The following is a 23301-nucleotide window of genomic DNA, read 5'->3' on the forward strand; positions in this document are numbered from 1 at the left end:
TCTCTCTCTCCTCTATCTCTCTCTTATTTTCCCTTTATTGTATTGTATTGTATTTCCTGTGTAGTTATCTGGTTAGTTGGTTTATGTTATATTGTAGTGTATCATTTGTACTGTGATTCTTTTTGCAAGTATAATAGTTATAATACATATAATAGGTTTTGGACCCTAAGCCCAGGTATATGTGTATTCTTTATAAGGGTTAAGTATTCCCTGTGCGTCGGTGACGCCCAAGCAGCTTTGTAGTTAATCAGGTTACACCAGGTTGCACTTACACTCTGTCTCTACACTAAGGTATACTGTGTATCTCATTGTTAAAGGTATAGATATAAAGGTTTAAACGTTGTAAGCGTCTGCACCGCTGGTGATCTCTTCGTGGTCCCGAGCGTACGCTACGCTATGTTGCCTTATAGGTAATTGTCTGCACTTAGTATAATATTAGGGCAATGGATATTGTCTGAATCAAAATATAATTCATTATAAATAGGCGATGTTACCATAGTGGACAGTATACTGGATATATATAGTAAGGAATAGATATGAAATAAGTTTGAATGTATGAGGTAATGTTTAGCTGATTTAAGAGATTAGGTTTGTGTATGTGTTTATATAGATATACTGTATATTTGTGTTTTACAGCAAGATGGTAAAAAATAGTGTAGGGAACAGGTTTATTCTGCTCTAGTCATAAATAAGGCCAGAGAGGTTACAGTAAGATCAAGAGTCATTGTAGAGAAAAGGTATTAGGCCATAAATGATAATAGGTATGTGACAGAGCTCTGTTGGTCATTGGAATTCACAGGTGTGCTTACAGTAGATCAGAATCTACTGGTTTGTCTATTGTCCAGTGAAGGTTAAAAGCTAGGGAGTATAAATTAACTACTATGAAAAGAGATCACATCCATTGATAAAACATTGTGTAACCGACCCCAGGAAAACTTGTCAATACAACAGAACTTTGGATGAAAAGACATTCCAGATTTTACAATACTATACTTGCTTAAGGCAGTGTGGACACCACACTTTTATGACACCATGCCTCCGTGAACAGGACACGACAGCCCAGTTCAATGTTTGTTTTATTACACCTTGGAATCTGACAAACCTATAATTACCTATTCCATTGGAAACTATGAGAATATGATAGTTTGAATTGGTAAAATATGAGATAAAAGGACCAGACTTGTAGTTAGGAGTTAGAAGGAAGAGGGAGAGGGAGAAGAAGAAGGAGAAGGAAGGAAGTCAGTCAGGAGGAGAAGTCATGGAGAACATGCAGAAGGAATGATTCTTGGGATGGCAATCTTTAACTTGCAAGTATACATTTTATGTTAGCAATTGAAACTGTTTGTGAAACTTATGTCATGTTGTTTTATGTTATGTAACGAAGGAAGCATATATAATTATAATTAGTATATATATCACTACTGTGTATATCTTATTCTGTACGATTTGATCTGCCTGTAAATAAAGAATCATATAAAAAGAGCGGTAATATTCAAGCTTGAACTCTCTTTAAGGAATCTTAACTTAATAACTTCATAAGTCATATGTATAAGGACTGCATATATGTATCAGCCAATTAGTTTGTAAGCCTGACATAATATATTTGCAGATATATATGATAAATGCATATTAATTGAAATATATCCATATATTAAATACCATATATGATATATTAAATATTAATATTCATAAATATGATTCCAAAAAGCAATATTGGCGACCACGAATTGGACTTGTTATTACTGAATCTGATTATCTGATCTATAATATTTATGAGGAGTAGCAGATGCTATAAGCTGGCTACCAAATCTGCAGAATCACGGTGGGGATGTATCTATGAAAATTTATTACCATTGTGTAATGTCAATTTTGTATTCTGTATAACCTAGGATAAATGTGTTAGTGCAATATACGTTATTTTAACTAACATAATATCTATTAGGAAGCAGCACCAAAGGCTATAAGCCTGCTGGCAAAATACAAGATCACAGTGGAATAGGTTACAAATGAGAATAAAGAATTTAAAGGCCTAGAATAGAAAATGTGCACAGTGGAAAAGAGTATTTCCAAATAAATGTATAAATGTACCAGGTATTAGAGTTTAACCTTAAGACACCGGTCAATCTTAAGGAGAGGATACCTTCAGTACTAAAAACAAAGAATATATAAATTTAGCATTGAAATGTTAAAAATGCAAAAGTTTTCTGTAGCATTTAGAAAAATGCGCAGAACTGCGGCTCTAGAAGCCAAACAGAAATGTAAAGAAGAATCAGGTTCACGTCTTCGTAAGGCGTGCCTGACCATTAATGCAAAAATGCATTCGTTATTTAAGTCCCTTAAACAGAAAAATAAACAGAAAAAGTTTGGGGCAGAAGCGAAAAGCCTGACAGTTTGTAATCAAATTGTCAAGATCTCTGATGAAGAGATAACATCCAGCAAGCAAGCTGAGATAGAAACACCAAACAGGAATAGTGTTGAGGTATGTGAAACTCTGTACACAGAGTCTACAGGAGTCAGAAATGACTTAATCAGTCAAGATCCTAAAATTAAGGAAAGTTACATGTTGCAGGACTGCATCAATGTGCAGCGCATGGAGTCTGCTATGGTCACACAGACCACCAGCAGAACAGCCTCTGTGGTAAAGGAAGAAAGTAGCAATGTGCCGGATGTGTCTATCATCAGACAGCACATTAATGTAAAGGAGGTAGCAGCAATAGGAGATGTCCCCTATACTGTGTCTAGTAAGGGGGAAGATCATTGTAACTCAGATTATGAGTATTCTGCTGAATACACTCTCAGAGTTCCCAATGTAAATGAAGAATTTGTTATGCCCTTAGGCAAAGGTGAATTGTCAGCAGATTTAAACACTGATAGCAGCAGTACAGTGCACACAGGGGTGGGGAAGTTCCCCATGGTGAAAACTCCCATGGCAACCAGAGTTGCAAACCTTGAAATGTATTCACCTGGAAACATGTTTAAAGGGAAAATCCATGAAATTAATTCAGGAATGCATGTTTACAAACAAAGTTCCCAAACTTATGTAACCCCCACAGAGCACTCAGAGACTTCTAGTGATGGTGCAAATGTTTGCATGCTCTCAGAGAGACCACATGCAGAGTGTCATTCTGCAAACCACACACCAATTAACAATGACAAAAAGGATCACCAGGATGAAAATGTTTTTATGCCCTGGTGCCATAACCATTTTATTACAGGTGTGGAAAGACAGAAAGCCCTGGGACCTGCAATACATATTTGGCAAAGTTTAACAAGTTTCTCTCCCCACAAAAGTAGGTTTTTTCAGAAGCTCCAAGATTCTTCCAAACTAAGGAGCCACACCAAGCAGCAAACGCTATGGTTAAAGACAGTCTGGGACCAGGCTGCATCACAAGGGAGTATGGTCACAAGTGAATACGGTAGTATCATTCCTTTACTTGTTAGATCCAATGAAGCCATTGTTTGCTTTGATGTTCAAACAGCCACAGTTTCCAAATTAAACCTGCATCATATCTGCAGCGACAATTGTGCTGTCATTGACACACAATGTGACAGGAAAGATTGGCACAGGCCAGAAACAATTGTTTGTTTGTTATTCAATCGTTAAAAGACACATTTGTAAATTCTGTACCTGATAACATGCAGCAGATAGGACAGAATGCATAGCAAGCTATGTTAAATCACTGTATAAATATCTGTGATAGTCATTGTATGTATTTTTGTTTGATTCATAGTAATCCTGGCAACCTGTATACAGAATGGTGCAAGACTCCAAAAAGACTCCAATTTACAAGGGAAAAGGTCTTCATTAACCCTTTCATCGCTGCTATCCAGCAAAATCTACATAGCATCCCTAAAGACTGATATATGGACAAATCCTCAAGGATTTTTCCAGTTTCACAAGAAAGGGGAAGGTTTTCATTAACCCTTTCATCACAAGTAATCATTACTTGTCTTTCAAACTACATGTACACTCCCACAACAGTGTACAGCACATCTCATCACTGTGATTATACAGAACTGTCTCATCCCTTCATATACCTTAATCACATATATGTAAACATTTGTCTGAGATATATTTTATATCATTGCATATATACCTTGTAAATATTTTATGTTTTTTTTATATATTACACAATAGATACTACCTATGCTTCCTTCGTAAAAGCTTCAAAAGTAATTAAATATCTAATACAGGATGGTATACCACGTTATAACAAATTGGGCCGAGATTATTAAGTGGGATGAATAATTCTCTTAATAAAGACTGTCACAAGTCTAAGATAATTATTTGTAGCATAACAGGGTCACTGTATATGCACATGGCTGCATATAAAATAATATTGGATGGAATTAGATATATTTAAAGCCATTCCTAAATGATATTTAATATCTGTTTGAAGCAAAATTATATTCATTTATTGTATTGATAGGATGTTACTATATACACATCAAAAGCATTTTAAATAATTATTAGTCAAAATATAGGTAGGATAGAAAACGCCTTTATATGGGTTAAACTGGTATAAGTTTATGTAAGATTGAGATGTATAAATAGGTACAAGGTAGAATAAGGAGATTTAAGACTGCATGGTAATTTATTCAGTGAGGAAATACAGAACAGAGTAGGTGTACTACTCACAGCCATTTGTGGTACTATTGCCCGAAGACAATTAAGACCTACTATTAACAAGCAAGGAAAGAAAGAAAGAAAGAAAAAAAAAAAAAAAGACTGTTTCATATATGCCTGTTCTATTCAAAATCACAACCTGTTTGTGCAAAAGCAATATGGACACTGGTCACAACTGCGGCATTGGATAAACGCAAAGGAAACAGAACTGCTAAAGACTGTATAAAGACTATTACTATTACTGAGGGTCGTCACAAGTACTGAATGTTCAAGACACAGCACTCGACGTACACAGCCCTCTGCCTCAAACAGCGAAATGGCAAGCAAAGGAGCAGCTGCTACGAAGAATTCTACTTCTAGTAATGGTGCAAATGTTGCAAACGCAAGGCCATAATGCAAACGCAAGGCATCTCCAATTGCAAGCAAACCACGCAGATGACAGTCTTATCCCAGTAAATTGCTACATACAAGAACAGCAAAAATGTCCAAACGTACTGATCCAGATACAGAAAAAAAGGTCTACAATTGGGCTATGGTATTCCAAATGTCTGTAGAAATTAGTTTTCCTCATGAATACTGAATAAAAACCTCAGTTTTGTCTGCTTTAGTTAAAAAGTAGAATAAGGTTAGGTAAGCTAAGAATTTTTAGAGATTTTTAAAATCATAATGGTTATTATTATTACACTTATGGTATATATTATGGTTACAACGAAAGTTATGTTTGAAGGAATATTTTGAAATGTATTTGGAAGCAATTACGCTAGTTTAATGTGTGGCCAATCAAAAGAATTTCTCATGGCCACAAGGGGGCGACTGTTGCCTTATAGGTAATTGTCTGCACTTAGTATAATATTAGGGCAATGGATATTGTCTGAATCAAAATATAATTCATTATAAATAGGCGATGTTACCATAGTGGACAGTATACTGGATATATATAGTAAGGAATAGATATGAAATAAGTTTGAATGTATGAGGTAATGTTTAGCTGATTTAAGAGATTAGGTTTGTGTATGTGTTTATATAGATATACTGTATATTTGTGTTTTACAGCAAGATGGTAAAAAATAGTGTAGGGAACAGGTTTATTCTGCTCTAGTCATAAATAAGGCCAGAGAGGTTACAGTAAGATCAAGAGTCATTGTAGAGAAAAGGTATTAGGCCATAAATGATAATAGGTATGTGACAGAGCTCTGTTGGTCATTGGAATTCACAGGTGTGCTTACAGTAGATCAGAATCTACTGGTTTGTCTATTGTCCAGTGAAGGTTAAAAGCTAGGGAGTATAAATTAACTACTATGAAAAGAGATCACATCCATTGATAAAACATTGTGTAACCGACCCCAGGAAAACTTGTCAATACAACAGAACTTTGGATGAAAAGACATTCCAGATTTTACAATACTATACTTGCTTAAGGCAGTGTGGACACCACACTTTTATGACACCATGCCTCCGTGAACAGGACACGACAGCCCAGTTCAATGTTTGTTTTATTACACCTTGGAATCTGACAAACCTATAATTACCTATTCCATTGGAAACTATGAGAATATGATAGTTTGAATTGGTAAAATATGAGATAAAAGGACCAGACTTGTAGTTAGGAGTTAGAAGGAAGAGGGAGAGGGAGAAGAAGAAGGAGAAGGAAGGAAGTCAGTCAGGAGGAGAAGTCATGGAGAACATGCAGAAGGAATGATTCTTGGGATGGCAATCTTTAACTTGCAAGTATACATTTTATGTTAGCAATTGAAACTGTTTGTGAAACTTATGTCATGTTGTTTTATGTTATGTAACGAAGGAAGCATATATAATTATAATTAGTATATATATCACTACTGTGTATATCTTATTCTGTACGATTTGATCTGCCTGTAAATAAAGAATCATATAAAAAGAGCGGTAATATTCAAGCTTGAACTCTCTTTAAGGAATCTTAACTTAATAACTTCATAAGTCATATGTATAAGGACTGCATATATGTATCAGCCAATTAGTTTGTAAGCCTGACATAATATATTTGCAGATATATATGATAAATGCATATTAATTGAAATATATCCATATATTAAATACCATATATGATATATTAAATATTAATATTCATAAATATGATTCCATAAAGCAATAGCTATAGCGAATCATTACGTTAGTCGGCAGCCAATAGCGTGCCTGCCTGTGATCACTGGGCCGTAAGCGAACGTGACGCTTGAGCGTCTCGACTACGGTTGAGCGATCGCTACACAACTTGCGTACCCTTACGGTACTTCTTACGTAGATAGCGTACAGTGTTCTTAGACCTCTTAAAGTGTTTTATATACGATAAATATTTAGCTTTATCAATATGCAGTACCCCTTTTACAAACGTCTAAACTTCAGGGACTGAAGCTAGTTCTTTTTTGGAAGAAAATTGACAGGGCCGAAATCTGAACCTTAATGGACCCCAATTTCAGGCCCATAGACTCTCCTGTTTGCAGGAAATGTAGGAATCGACCCAGTTGAATTTCCTCCGTCGGGCCTTACTGGCCTCGCACTACGCAACATATTTTCGCCAATTGCGGTGATAATGTTTTTGTGGTTACATCCTTCCTGGCTTTGATCAGGATAGGGATGACTTCATCCGGAATGCCTTTTTTCCTTCAGGATCCGGTGTTCAACCGCCATGCCGTCAAACGCAGCCGCGGTAAGTCTTGGAACAGACAGGGTCCTTGCTGGAGCAGGTCCCTTCTTAGAGGTAGAGGCCACGGATCCTCCGTGAGCCTCTCTTGAAGTTCCGGGTACCAAGTCCTTCTTGGCCAATCCGGAGCCACGAATATAGTGCTTTCTCCTCTCCATCTTATCAATCTCAGTACCTTGGGTATGAGAGGCAGAGGAGGGAACACATACACTGACTGGTACACCCACTATGTTACCAGAGCGTCTACAACTATTGCCTGAGGGTCTCTTGACCTGGCGCAATACCTGTCGAGTTTTTTAATCATGTGGACGACTTCTGGGTGAAGTCCCCACTCTCCCGGGTGGAGGTCGTGCTGAGGAAGTCTGCTTCCCAGTTGTCCACTCCCGGAATGAATACTGTTGACAGTGCTATCACATGATTTTCCGCCCAGCGAAGAATCCTTGCAGCTTCTGCCATTGCCCTCCTGCTTCTTGTGCCACCCTGTCTGTTTACGTGGGTGACTGCCATGATGTTGTCCGACTGGATCAACACCGGCTGACCTTGAAGCAGAGGTCTCGCTAAGCTTAGAGCATTGTAAATGGCCCTTAGCTTCAGGATATTTATGTGAAGTGATGTCTCCAGGCTTGACCCTAAGCCCTGGATATTCCTTCCCTGTGTGACTGCTCCCCAGCCTCGCAGGCTGGCATCCGTGGTCACCAGGACCCAGTCCTGAATGCCGAATCTGCGGCCCTCTAGAAGATGAGCACTCTGCAACCACTACAGGATGGATACCCTTGTCCTTGGCGACAGGGTTATCCGCTGATGCATCTGAAAATGCGACCCGGACCATTTGTCCAGTAGGTTCCACTGGAAAGTTCTTGCGTGGAATCTAACGAATGGGATTGCTTCGTAGGAAGCCACCATTTTTACCCAGAACCCTTGTGCATTGATGCACTGAGACTTGGTTCAGTTTTAGGAGGTTCCTGATTAGCTCGGATAACTCCCTGGCTTTCTCTTCCGGGAGAAACACCTTTTTTTTTTTTTTTTTTTTTCTGGACTGTGTCCAGGATCATCCCTAGGAAACAGAAGACAAGTCGTCGGAACCAGCTGTGATTTTGGAATATTGAGAATCCAATCGTGCTGCCGCAACACTACCTGAGATAGTGCTACACCGACCTCCAACTGTTCCCTGGATCTTACCCGTATCAGGGAATCGTCCAAGTAAGGGATAACTAAAATTCCCTTCCTTCGAAGGGATATCATTTCGTCCATTACCTTGGTAAAGACCCGGGGTGCCGTGGACCATCCCTACGGCAGCGTCTGAACTGATAGTGACAGTTCTGTACCATAACCTGAGGTACCCTTGGTGAGAAGGGTAAATTTTGACATGAAGGTAAGCATCCTTGATGTCCCGAGACATCATGTAGTCCCCTTCTTCCAGGTTCGCAATCACTGCTCTGAGTGACTCAATCTTGAATTTGAACCTCTGTATGTAAGTGTTCAAAGATTTTAGATTTTAGATTTAGAATCGGTCTCACCGAGCCGTCTGGCTTCGGTACCACAATAGTGTGGAATAATACCCCGTTCCCTGTTGCAGGAGGGGTACCTCGATTATCACCTGCTGGGAATACAGCTTGTGAATGGCTTCCAAAACTGCCTCCCTGTCAGAGGGAGACGTCGGTAAAGCCGACTTTTGGAAACGGCGAGGGGGAGACGTCTCGAATTCCAATATGTACCCCTGAGATATTACCTGAAGGATCCAGGGGTCTACTTGCGAGTGAGCCCACTGCGCACTGAAATTCATTGAGAACGGGCCCCCACCGTGCCTGGGAACTGGCTGATCTCTACAGCCTTTTTCCTCTCCCTCTGTCACGAGCAGAAAAGAGGAACCTTTTGTCCGCTTGCCAAAAAAGGACTGCGCCTGATAATACGGCGTCTTATTTTGAGAGGCGACCTGGGGTACCAACGTGGATTTCCCAGCTGTTGCCGTGGCCACCAGGTCTAAAAGACCGACCCCAAATGTCCCCTTTCAAAGGCAATACTTCCAAATGCCGTTTGGAATCCGCATCACCTGACCATTTTACTGGTAGACTTGGACAACGCACTTATACTTGATGCCAGTCGGCAATTATTCCGCTGTGCATCATGCATATATAGAAATGCATCTTTTAAATGCTCTATAGGCAATAATATACTATCCTTATCTAGGATATCAATATTTCCAGTCAGGGAATCCGACCATGCCAACCCAGCACTGCACATCCAGGCTGAGGCGATAGCTGGTCGCAGTATAACACCAGTATGTGTGTGAATACATTTTTGGATACCCTCCTGCTTTCTATCAGCAGGATCCTTAAGGGCGGCCATCTCATGAGAGGGTAGAGCCCTTGTTCTTACAAGCGTGTGAGCGCCTTATCCCCCCTAGGGGGTGTTTCCCAACGCACCCTAACCTCTGGCGGGAAAGGGTATGCAGCCAATACTTTTTAAGAAATTTGTTATCGGGGGGAAACCCACGCATCATCACACACCTCATTTTATTTCTCAGGTTTAGGAAAACTACAGGTAGTTTTTCCCTCACCGAACATAATACCCCTTTTTTGGTGGTACTCGTATTATCGGAAATGTATAAAAACATTTTCCATTGTCTCAATCATGTAACGTGTGGCCCTACTGGAAATCACGGTTGTCTCTTCACCGTCGACACAGGAGTCAGTATCCGTGTCGGCGTCTGTATCTGCCATCTGAGGTAACGGCCGCTTTAGAGCCCCTGACGGCCTATGAGACGTCTGGACAGGCACAAGCTGAGTAGCCGGCTGTCTCATGTCAACCACTGTTTTTTTATATAGAGCTGACACTGTCACGTAATTTTCAACAGTACATCCACTCAGGTGTCGACCCCCTAGGGGGTGACATCACTGTTACAGACACTCTGCTCCATCTCCACATAATTTTTCTCCTCATACATGTCGACACAAACGTACCGACACACAGCACACACACAGGGAATGCTCTGATAGAGGACAGGACCCCACTAGCCCTTTGGGGAGACAGAGGGAGAGTATGCCAGCACACACCAGAGCGCTATATATATACAGGGATAACCTTATATAAGTGTTTTTCCCCTTATAGCTGCTGTATGTTTTAATACTGCGCCTAATTAGTGCCCCCCTCTCTTTTTTCTGTAGTGTAGTGACTGCAGGGAAGAGCAGGGAGCTTCCCTCCAACTGAGCTGTGAGGGAAAATGGCGCCAGTGTGCTGAGGAGATAGGCTCCGTCCCCTTTACGGCGGCCTTATCTCCCGGTTTTTTGTATATTCTGGCAGGGGTTAAATGCATCCATATAGCCCAGGAGCTATATGTGATGTATTTTTTGCCATGTAAGGTATGTTTTATTGCGTCTCAGGGCGCCCCCCCCAGCGCCCTGCACCCTCAGTGACCGGAGTGTGAAGTGTGCTGAGAGCAATGGCGCACAGCTGCAGTGCTGTGCGCTACCTTATGAAGACAGGAAAGTCTTCTGCCGCTGATTTATGGACCTCTTCTTGCTTCAGCATCTGTAAGGGGGCCGGCGGCGCGGCTCCGGGACCCATCCATGGCTGGGCCTGTGATCGTCCCTCTGGAGCTAATGTCCAGTAGCCAAGAAGCCCAATCCACTCTGCACGCAGGTGAGTTCGCTTCTTCTCCCCTTAGTCCCTCGATGCAGTGAGCCTGTTGCCAGCAGGTCTCACTGAAAATAACAAACCTAAACTAAAACTTTCACTAAGAAGCTCAGGAGAACCCCTAGTGTGCACCCTTCTCGTCGGGCACAGAAATCTAACTGGGGCTTGGAGGAGGGTCATAGGGGGAGGAGCCAGTGCACACCAGTTAGTCCTAAAGCTTTCTTTAGATGTGCCCAGTCTCCTGCGGAGCCGCTATTCCCATGGTCCTTTCGGAGTCCCCAGCATCCACTAGGACGTTAGAGAAAAAAAGACTCCCAACGTTAGCAGAGCTGAACGGGAGCTGCATGGCATATTGAGGCAAGATGTATGAGGACACATCTGTATCCAAGCAGAGGAAGAGGTCACAGTGTTAGCGGCCATGTGAGTTCTGTGTGTACGGGTGGGTTCATTGTGCAATAGTGTCCGGCATATGTGTAAGGGGCATTACAGTATGTGTGTCATTATGTGTATAAGGGCATTATTAATGTGCCATGTATGTGTAAGGGGCATTACGTGTATAAGGGCATTCATAAGGGCTGGCATAATGTGTGAGGTGCATTATGTTTATGAGGACATTAATAATTTGTACCATATGTGTAAGGGGTATTACTGTGTGGTATTATGTGTATAAATGCATTACTACTGTGTAGCATTATGTGTATAAGGTGCTCTACTGTGTGGTGTAACGTATAGAAAGGGCACTACTGTTTGGTGTAATGTGAATAAGGAGAAATTCAGTGTGATATAATGTGAATAAGGAGAACTACTGAGAGAAGTAATGTATATAAGGTAAAGTGGTACTACTGTGTGATGTAACGTGAAGAAGGGACACTATTGCATGATATAATGTGAATATATTTGTACTACTGTGTGGCGTAATTTGAATTGGGGCTACTATTGTGTGGCTATGCCCCTTCCCAAAAGAGCACGCCTCTTTTTGGGCTGCGCTCCAAATGTGTGCACTTTTCTTATATAAAATGTGGGGGGTAGGAGCACCAAAATGAGGACTGCTATGACTGAGGAGTGATGGTGATGTGAAAGGAGTGCAGGGTCAAAGGCCAAAATCTTGCCTAGGGCATCATATTGATTAGGGCCGGCTCTGGCCCTGCTACATCATATGCTAGCCTGCTATAACATAGGCTTGAATGCCTGCTTTACCATGAGATGAAGAGGTGATGTAGAAATTGTTGCATTCTTTGAAATTGTTGTCTTAGTTACAAATCAAAACCCAAGTTCTGTAAATTCTATATAAAAGTATTATAACTATTTTTTAACATTATAATGGGACTATTATCTGTTACTAAATATAAGGCCACATTTTTTTATTTAGATTTTCATTTAGGGAAGTGACACAGAATTTTCATGGAACAAGACCACCCACATATTGTACTATTCTACTAATTACCTCCCCCCTACACAGTTCACACAAAACTTACAGGTGTTATCTTGCTACACTCACACAACCCACTAACCCCAGGCCAACGTTCTTGTGTGATTAAATCATATAGTCACCACAAACTTCTCAATCTGGCTGGACTAATGTAATACAGTGTGTACCATTTATCCTTGGGGGCGAATTGCCTATTTCCCTATAGAGTGTAAGCTTGCGAACAAGGCCCTCTTACTTCTCTGTATGCTATTACCTTGTCTTGTTTTATTATTTTTGTTACTGTTCTATTACTGTGCTGTTCCCAATTGTAAAGCACAAAGAAATATGCTGGTGCCATATAAGTAACTGTTGATAAATAATACATTTATTATAAGGTATGTCCTTTTTTTGGCACAAACCAAGCACAAAAGGTGTTGATCTATATATATATAAAAGGCAAATACCACTGGCTCATCACAAAATCTCCCGCACCATAAGGACTAGGAACTTGACATTTGGACAGTAGCTTACTTTTGTGATGTAAGAAGGGATTTTTCAAAATTCCACCCACAAAGGGGTTAAAAGGGGTGAGATGATTATTGGGAATTCCCCCCTCACTGAGGATAGTTAAGACAGCCCACCCAGCCGGGGCTATAAAGAAGGCATAGTGCCAGCGATAACAAGTTGCGGAGGGGGGAGGACACAATGCTCTGTTCCTGGACTTCCTTGCCAGCGGCAGTTGCAGAGCAGTCCATTATTCAAATTGGGAAGCCACATCAACTGCCACCTCCTAAAAACTGTCAAACATCGCTGGGTGTGGCTCCCCTATTTGAATAATGGACTACTCTGCAACTGCCACTGGCAAGGAAGTCCAGCTTTATGGTTCAGGAGATTTTGTGATGAGTCAGTGGTATTTGTCTTTTATAGATATAGATTTCAGATATAAGTACTTAACCAATCTATTTCCAGTCAGGACACTTATCAGAGGTTAACCTATCACTTGAACTAAACATTGCCGAACATCTCAGAGAGCAATAGGAGGAAATGAGACATAGATATTTTGACTCATAAATGCATTAAAGGAAAGCTTGATAGTCAGCAACTGCTTATCTGCTGTGTAAAGGGTACAGACAGCTCTCCCAATGATCTTAAGTGTTGTATGAAAATCTTTACCTTTTTACCTTAAAGGAGGAGCCCTAAGGAGAGTGAGAAGCTAAGCAAGGAAATCTAGGGCCCTTTGCAAAAGAGTCAGCCTATCCCTACAAACCTTACCTATTTAACATACAGTGGGCGGAGCTTGGCCTGTCATCCCAGAATTTATAGCACTGAGCAGGGCAGCATCAGAGGTGGGACGGGGCAGAGAAGGAGGTGGATTATTCCCCTCAGTGCCAGCCTTTTGACAGCATCAATCCAGGGTAGGCCCATCTGGAGATGTGGCCTGACAAAGATTGGCAGTGGCGGGTGGAGCATGTCTTGTAAGTCTAATTGCTAATCTTTTGTGATAAACTAACCAGTTAACTTTAGATATTGCTCGTTGTCAAGAAAATAAGACAGAGACTACAGATTCCCGTACAATAAAATCTTTGTGATTATACTTGAAATTCTGCAGCGAAGCACGGGTATTCAGCTAGGAAGCAATATATTTAAATAGGGTCTCTTTGCGTATCCTAGACACACAAGGAGCAGCCTGGCTCATATTTTGTCACAAATAAAGCACCGCATTTAATACAAACTCCACCGCTGTTCTTGTACTTTTCTACTTTGTTAATAAATTGAAGTGACTGCAGCCTAAATCATTTTCTGTGCGTAATTGTGCTGGGAACAGGGGAATGCGTATATAACACACAGTATTATCCTATCACCTTTTCTCCGGCTCCCTGTCATACGGACACAGCCATGCTCCAGTGATGTCACATACATCCCTTGTCACAAGACCACGCACAAGCCATTGTATTGTGGGAGGGCAACCATATTAATAAGACTGACAAATACAAAGGGGAAATTAAAAATGCCTGGTTAAAGTTCTATTAATGAGGGTCATAACATTACTGCATGAAAAGGAATCAGGACAATTACAGTTCACACAGCGGAACCATGAAACGCATGATATAAGGCAGGGAACTCGACCACCAGGCAATCATATTCACATTGGGGTCATGACCCTGAGATGTGAGAGGAGCATTGTGGGTCCTTACAAATAAAAGATAATAATAATAATTGTATTATGATTATTGTTATTATTATTATTATTATCGTTATTATTATTATTATTATTATTATTGGTCTCCCTCACTCAGTGCACTCGCTTTAATTATTTGTTTGTCTTAGCAAAAATGTTAACACAATACCATTTTAGAATTGCTACCTGGTAATGAGATATGAAGAAAATAGTTTTACTTATTTATTTATTTTATTTATTTATTTAAACATGTAGTGTTACAGAAAATCAATCCAATCTTATTATAATTTTGCAAGTCTAGCAATGCATGGAGAGTCCGGAGATTCGTGCATGAGTGCAATGATTTTACAAATGGCCACTAGATGGCAGTTTTCCATTTCTGTCTACGAATTTTACCCCAATAGAAGATTAATACATAAAGGAGAACATAAAGTGTGTGCAGTAACCGGTCCACATAGTGTACAGTATATTGCAATCAGTGTTCCTAGATGTGGTTATGTATAATGAGCAGCACTTTGTGTGTACATAAACACCGCGCACAAGTTACACATTAAAATATCTGGTCAGACTGGGAAGCGTCACCTCTGCTTAATCATAAGGATGACCTCTCACGTTTCCATTAACCTAAAAGACCAATGCTGCCTTGAAAATGATTTGCATGTGCATTATTGTGGTTTTCTTCTTGATGCCCATTGTGCATTTTAGTGTCTCTTTAAAAGTAGAAAAATTGAATAATTTTGTGTGAAAATAAAAATATATATTTTTTATACTTATGATTTATGGCTGACCTTGGGGTCAGCTAGGTGGCTGGTCATCATTATGCTGTCATAATGATGGGCCTATTTTTATGTAGAGGCCTGGGGCTGTAGTGACATCCAACCCATTTTTTGATCTGGGCTCCTGCTCTAAGGGGGACATTTACTAAGCAGTGATAAGAGCAGAGAAGTGAGCCAGTGGAGAAGTTACCCATGGCAACCAATCAGCACTGAAGTAACATCTATAATTTGCATACTATAAAATTATACAGAGCTGCTGATTGGTTGATGGGGCAACTTCTCCACTGGCTTGCTTCTCCACTCTTATCACTGCTTAGTAAATGTCCTCCTAAATCATTTATGATGTATGCTAAGCTGCTGTGTTTGTCATAGAGATTATTAGGGTTGGTGTTATCCAGTGCAGATTGGGCTCCTGAAATGGCGGCGTGATCTCATGGGGAATGGGCGTGGCCATGCAGCGCGCACACACCCACACACCCCTCCCATTTTCATCACTCTCTGGGATGCTGGGCTGCCCCCAGGGACTCATAGAAACATAGAATTTACTGGCAGATAAGAACCACTTGGCCTATCTGGTCTCCCATGTACACGCACACACTTATACACTAGGGTTAATTTTTGTTGGGATCCAGTTAACCTGTCTATATATATTTGGATTGTGGGAGGAAACCGGAGTACCCGGAGGAAACCCGCGCAAGTACGGAGAGCATATACAAACTCCACACAGTTAGGGCAATGGTGGGAATCAAACCCATGACCTCAGTGTTGGAGGCAGTAATGCTAACCATTACACCATCCATACGGTCTGCTGAGCAAATGGCAATGGCATAAATTGCATGTATGGAACTAAATGAGTATATCTGCCTGTATGCGGAGTGGTACACTGCACATCCATATGCTTGGTCTCATACCTGTCATCATTATTAGTGTGCACCTATCTCTGGGGGAAAAGATCCGGATACAGGTGCAATTACACTTCTGCACAGCGCTGCAGAGCCCACAATTCCAGCAATACGCCCTCTCTGAATATAGGCTATGAACATTGAACACCCCATTACAACCCCATACCACTCCTTCAGTCCCAGTTGTAGATGTACAGTGTATGACTCTACACAGTGGCATCACGAGGGTGTGTGGGGGTTGCGGCTTGCATATCCCAGAAACAACGCCTTTTTTATAGTGGTCTTATAACCCAGCCGGTCTAAGCCATACCCAATTTTAGTGGCCACACCACCAAACCACGAATCTACGCCCCCTTTTAGCTCCCGCCGCACCGGGTGTCCAGAGGGTAAGTGACCACTAACGCTGCATCACCCATGCAAGGTAATCTAGAGCATGTGCAGTGATCAGCTCCACAAGCAGTCCTGCGTTCCAAGATGCATCAGCCCCATTGTGCTTCTGCCATTTTAAATAGGAATGTGGTTGCCAAGGGAATCCCTTCCCCTACACCAGGGGTGGCCAACCCACGGCTCTCGAGCCGCATGCGGCTCTTTAATCGTCCGCATGTGGCTCAATCCGCTCCCGGCCCCCGCTGCGCTACTTCAAAGGACTCTAAGCGGCGTTTGAGGAGAGGGGAGGAGAGCGCTGCGCCCGCCTCTCCTGCCCTGACTCCTGCGGCGATGTCAAGCTTCAATTCGGTGCCGGACCATGAGCCAATCAGAGCTCGCGGTCCGGCAGCTAAGGCTCCTGATTGGCTGCCGGATAGCAAGCTCTGATTGGCTCACGGGCCAGCGCTGAATTGATGATATACACTGCCACCGGAGTCAGAGGAACAGGAGAGGCGCGCGCTCTCCTCGCCTCTCCTCACAACAGCAGCAGCAGCACGGTGAGCAGCACTTGGGGGGGGGGGGGGGAGGGGGGGAGCCACTGTGGGGACGTGTATCTGCACTGTGGCCATAGCTGGCACTGTGGGGGCATGTGTATCTGCGCTGTGGCCATAGCTGGCACTGTGGGGGCATGTGTATCTGCACTGTGGCCATAGCTGGCACTGTGGGGGCATGTGTATCTGCGCTGTGGCCATAGCTGGCACTGTGGGGGCATGTGTATCTGCGCTGGGGGCATAGCTGGCTCTGTGGGGGCATGTGTGTCTGCGCTGGGGGCATAGCTGGCACTGTGGGGGCATGTGTATCTGCGCTGGGGGCATAGCTGGCTCTGTGGGGGCATGTGTGTCTGCGCTGGGGGCATAGTTGGCACTGTGGGGGCATGTGTATCTGCACTGGGGGCATAGTTGGCACTGTGGGGGCATGTGTATCTGCGCTGGGGGCATAGCTGGCTCTGTGGGGGCATGTGTGTCTGCGCTGGGGGCATAGCTGGCACTGTGGGGGCATGTGTATCTGCGCTGGGGGCATAGCTGGCTCTGTGGGGGCATGTGTGTCTGCGCTGGGGGCATAGTTGGCACTGTGGGGGCATGTGTATCTGCACTGGGGGCATAGTTGGCACTGTGGGGGCATGTGTATCTGCACTGGGGGCATAGCTGGCACTGTGGGGGGATGTGTATCTGCACTGGGGGCATAGCTGGCACTGTGGGGACATGTGTATCTGCACTGGGGGCATACATGGCACTGTAAGGACATGTGTAGCTGGCACTGGGGGCATATCTGGCACTGGGGGCATATCTGGCACTGTTAGGACATGTGTATCTGGCACTGGGGGCATAGCTGGCACTGTGTGGACATGTGTATCTGGCACTGTGTGGACATGTGTATCTGGCACTGTTAGGACATGTGTATCTGAACTGGAGGCATATCTGGCACTGTGGGGACATGTGTATCTGGCACTGGGGGAATATCTGGCACTGTGGAGACTTGTGTATCTGGCACTGGGGGCATAGCTGGCACTGTGGAGACTTGTGTATCTGGCACTGGGGGCATAGCTGGCACTGTGGGACATGTGTATCTGGCACTGGGGGCATAGCTGGCACTGTGGGGGCATGTGTATCTGGCACTGGGGGCATATATTTATCTGGCACTGTGTGGACATATGTGTATCTGGCACTGTGGAGTGGGGTATATGTATCTGGCACTGTGGAGACACCGATTTATTGGCATTTTGTATATGTATCTGGCACTGTGGAGGCACCCATTTTTTGGCATTTTTATATGTATGTGGCACTGTACTGGGACATTATATGTATGTGGCACTGTGCAACATGACTAAAAACGGGGTTATGACACAAGGTCATACTCCTACAAATGTCATACCAAAAGGTGCGTGCACAAAAATGGGGTGTGGCTTTGTGAAAACTAGGCCATGCCCCCATTTTTGGGCGCACGCCTACAGCGCGCGCATGATAGTGGCTCTTGCCCTTTACTACGGATCTTTTCTGGCTCTTTGCCTCTGACTGGTTGGCCACCCCTGCCCTACACCTTGTACAAAAAGCAAACCCTTAACTACCATATCACATCACATGGGAAGGAAAATAAAAGCTATGCTGACACAAAGATACAATCACTGGACCTAAGTAAAACATCCAGATGTATATAAAGGTAACATAAACGTACAGTGCATTTCAGAAAACCCAGCGCACAGTACATTATCTGCATTTTCACTAATATACTCACCGCGCACTGCGGCATCAAAATAGCATTCATACATTTATACAATCATTTATTTCTTTACATTGCACTTTATTCCTCTATTTTCCCTTTTCCTTTGTACTTATTTTTTTTGTTTTTGTTCTTTTTTTTACTTTCATTTATATCGCTTTCTTTCATACGTAATGTGCCTAATGCAGAGTTGGAAGTAAGTCAATGTATATTGCATTTCTGTATGCACCTTGAGATGCACCCGCATCTGTGTCTGTAGCATACATGGGTTCCAGATGATAGGTCGACCCTATATGGTCGATATGCTTTAGGTCAACAGGTACAAAAGCATACCTCCCAACTGTCCCGATTTTGGCGGGACAGTCCCGTTTTTTACGGTCTGTCCCACTGTCCCACCAGCGGGTTGCAGTGTCTCACGGGTGGGGGGGGGGGGGGCATTTGGGAGATTCCCCCCCCCCGTCACTCGCTGCTCTGAACAGAGCAGCGGTGAATAGATGCTGTGCGCATGCGCACAGCATCTATTCCTGGCAGAAAGGGACAGGGGGCATGACCAGCAGCTCTCACAGCGCTGTTCATGCCCCCATAATGATGAAAACGGGGGCATGGCTTGCGGTCACGGCACTTGTTGCGAGGCCACGCCCCTTTCCGATAGATCACGCCCCCTAATTTCGGGTGTGCGTCTGCGGCGCGCAATGGTGTCCCTCCTTATACAGCTTCAAAGTTGGGAGGTATGACAAAAGGTCAACAGTTACATGGTCAAAAGGTCGACAGGTTCAAATAGCCAACAAGACAATGGTCGACACACATATGGTCAACACAAGTTTTTTTTCTCTACAATTTCATCATTTACCATCCGCATGAGCTACGATTGGGAATAGTAATCTGTGCCGAGCGCAGAGGAGCCACCTTGCCTGACACGTGGCGATTGAAGCGGCACACTAATTGGGGTCCCGTGGTTTAATATAAAAAATGACACCCCCCCAAAAAAATTGTCTACCTTTTCTGTGTCGATCTTTCCACGTGGACCTTTTGCAGTGACGGACTTTTGACCCTGTCCACCAGTTGCATGTCAACCATACGGGGTCAACCTACTGACCTAATTCTGGTCGACCCAATGGTCCAAGTCAGCATACGTGCCTGGTTCGCTACAAGCCGTCATCAGCAATTCAGGGACATGCGGTGAGCTAAATGGCTCAGGAGGCACTGCTGCAGTTAGGTGCAAAGGGTCCGTCTCCACAAAGGTGCACTGCCACTTCCAGCCACGCCTGCATAGGCTGCATTTGCAGTAACACACCCACAATGAGTTTTGGCTATGTGAGAACGCCCCACCGGTTCTTCAGAAATGCCTATGTCTCTGCATATCTGTGTGCACCCACTTTTGGAGAATGAGCAATGTGAATAGATGCAAGATACATGTGGCAAATCAGCGTACCTTCACCTCTGCATCCTGCCCAAGTTGTCTAGATTTATCTCTGGTGTTCAATAAGACAGTTGTCTGTTTAGCTGGGTATTTATAAACTGTTATATATAGTATTTTGAAACCTAAGTAATGATAATTAGCAATAACCAGGAGCAAAGTATCAATAGGGCAGGTAAGTATTCCACATATTATAATACATACCAGTGAGAACTAACATGGCCGGCCCTTTGTGAGGTCTGGGGGCTCCTGACGCCGAGGCAGAGGGGGCACCTGTAAAATCAGTAAATAAAACATAAACCATAATGAGAATCCACATGAATCACAGACTTACATTCTCAAGTGCAGAATATTGAGACTGGTTTACACAGATCACTTTCTGGAGTATTTGAGTATCAGAATTATTGTCATACCTAGCAATGCAGTAAAACATTATACATACACTGCGGGTGATTCAGACCTGATGGCTGCTGTGCGTTTTTACACAGGGGGCGATCAGGTACTAGCTGCGCATGCACCGCAATGCGCACGTGCATCGGCAAACAGCAACGGGCATTCCCAGTCAGCGACGGGATGGTGCGAAAAAAAACGATTGCATGGGTGTTCGCAAGGTGACTGACAGGAGGAAGCCGTTTGTGGGTGGCAACTGACCATTTATTGGGAGTTTCCGGAAAAACGCAGGCGTGCCAAAGTGTTTTCAGGGAGGGTGTGTGATGTCAGCTCCGGCCCGGATCAGCCTGTTCTCATCGCACTGTAGGAGTAAGTCCTGGGCTGCACACAGACTGCACAAAGTTGATTTTTGCAGCTCGGCGTACACATGGGATCGCACACTTACACAGCGAATTTACACTCCCCCTGGGGGCCGGCGACTATCTGAACGCAGGACAGAAAAGTTTGCAGCCCAGCGAACAGGTCTGAATCACCCCCCACTGTCTGCACACCCACTGCATCACTCGGGTTTCACTGGAGATTGCAACAATGTTGCATAGACTGTGCTTGACTAATACAAAGATGATCAAAAAAAATCAGAGACCCAAGGCGCAATCTCACTTATGCAGCTAATTGAGCAAGTGAAGGCCACTTAACCCTCATATAAATACAACAGACAGATAAAAAAAAAAAGCTCAAATAAAAGCGCTCAGTGTAGTTTCATATAACTGAAAAAATATTAATAATACTTAATGTCCATATGATTATACATGAAATAGTCCAATCCCAAGATGATTCCTCCGGTTGTGGTGTGAGGACGATCAAATCTCCAACTCCATAGGACGTATCAAAATGATATGCAACAAAAGCAAAAATAACAAATCATGGTGTAATACGTCTTTAAATACTGAAAGCAAGCATGCAGCTAGAAAAAACAGGTTTTCAAAGGAGATGGATGGCGTACCCCACTCACAATAGATATAGCTAGTCTCCGCACATAAAGGTATCTTTCACTCCACCATATACTGTAAGTCAACATTACTCACTCAGAGAAAGATGTTGATCCTCACGTAACGGTTTCTTTGTGTGTAGCTCCAAGGATATTGATAGAAATAGTGTTATAGATAAAAACACTTAATTACAAAATTAAAAACATTTTTTACACAAGCAGGGGACCTTAACATAAAATGGCTCAGGGGCGGACAGTGAAACAGCTGGTATGGCCGCAGGCCGAAAACGGCACTAACCAGCTGGAATGTAATAGCACAATTCCAACCTCAAGAAACCAAGTAATGCAGGAACCACCTGTAGGCACTCTTCCAACCCTGCTTGTGTAAAAAAAATAAAAATCATTTTGTAATAAAGTGTTTTTATCAATAACACTTTTTCTATCAATATCCTTGGAGCTACACACAAAGAAACTGTTACGTGAGGATCAACATCTTTCTCTGAGTGAGTAATGGTACGCATCGTATTATACGGTTGACTTACAGTATATGGTGGAGTGTAAGATACCTTTATGTGCAGAGACTAGCTATATCTATTGTGAGTGGGGTACGCCATCCATCTCCTTTGAAAACCTGTTTTTTCTAGCTGCATGCTTGCTTTCAGTATTTAAAGACGTATTACACCATGATTTGTTATTTTTGCTTTTGTTGCATATCATTTTGATACGTCCTATGGAGTTGGAGATTTGATCGTCCTCACACCACAACCGGAGGAATCATCTTGGGATTGGACTATTTCATGTATAATCATATGGACATTAAGTATTATTAATATTTTTTCAGTTATATGAAACTACACTGAGCGCTTTTATTTGAGCTTTTTTTTTAATAATGAATAAGATGCCAAATAATTTACATATATGAAAATGACTTTGCCACTTAGCCTGTGATTGCAGATGATCTAGTGTATGCTCTGTCTGCCTGCTTGGCTGACATATAAGATTGAGTGAATAGTGATTGGGATATGGTTGGTGTAATAAGCAAGAAAATATATCTTTCTAAAGAATGATATAGTTTCCTAAATTCTGAAGGTGTATCATATAATGTGCTCATAATATTTATTTTTATTTATTTTTTAACTTCCCCCTTGATGCTGGACATGCCCACTATCTGGAAAGTTTTGGGGGGAGGGTGCTGCTGCCATGGCCCATGGCTAGACCTTACATCTCTGGTGCTGCCCATGTGGGGCCACTAGTACAAATTTTTCCAGGGCCGCTTTTTGTTCCCAATCCGCCCCTGTTAGTAACACATCCCGGTAAGCTATCTTGTTCATGTCTGGCTATATTTACATGTGCTGTTTAATTGTACAGGAACCTTTATACACTACCCTGCTTACTGCCTACATTGCCACACATGTCTATGCAAATGGCTGCGTCAGTCCTATTAAGATCAATGTTTTATTTTAAAAGTCTTGTTCGCTCAATGCTAGCTGATCAGAATGTATCTGAGATGGAGGAGTCACCTGGGTTTACCACTCACATGCTTGTACTCATCGCTGCATAATCAATGTATTACTACTATATGAGAATGCTACAAGAAATATACTCAACACTGTTCATAACAATTCATCTGAACGTATTAATGCCTAATGGGAAATTCTGCA

The 23301-nt window shown here is 42.7% G+C and overlaps 1 protein-coding gene across 3 annotated transcripts in view; it reads right to left on the reverse strand.

Moving 5' to 3' along the window:
* Nucleotides 1–23301, reverse strand: part of DOK7 (docking protein 7) — a 253577-nt gene that overhangs the window by 35997 nt on the left and 194279 nt on the right. For all 3 annotated transcript variants that reach the window (XM_063924228.1, XM_063924246.1, XM_063924237.1), the window contains one exon: nt 20467–20535. In XM_063924228.1, the coding sequence (XP_063780298.1) occupies nt 20467–20535 (69 nt within the window). The remainder of the gene's footprint in view (nt 1–20466; nt 20536–23301) is intronic.

This window comes from Pseudophryne corroboree, chromosome 1 (assembly GCF_028390025.1).
Source record: "Pseudophryne corroboree isolate aPseCor3 chromosome 1, aPseCor3.hap2, whole genome shotgun sequence".
Taxonomy (NCBI): Eukaryota; Metazoa; Chordata; class Amphibia; order Anura; family Myobatrachidae; genus Pseudophryne; species Pseudophryne corroboree.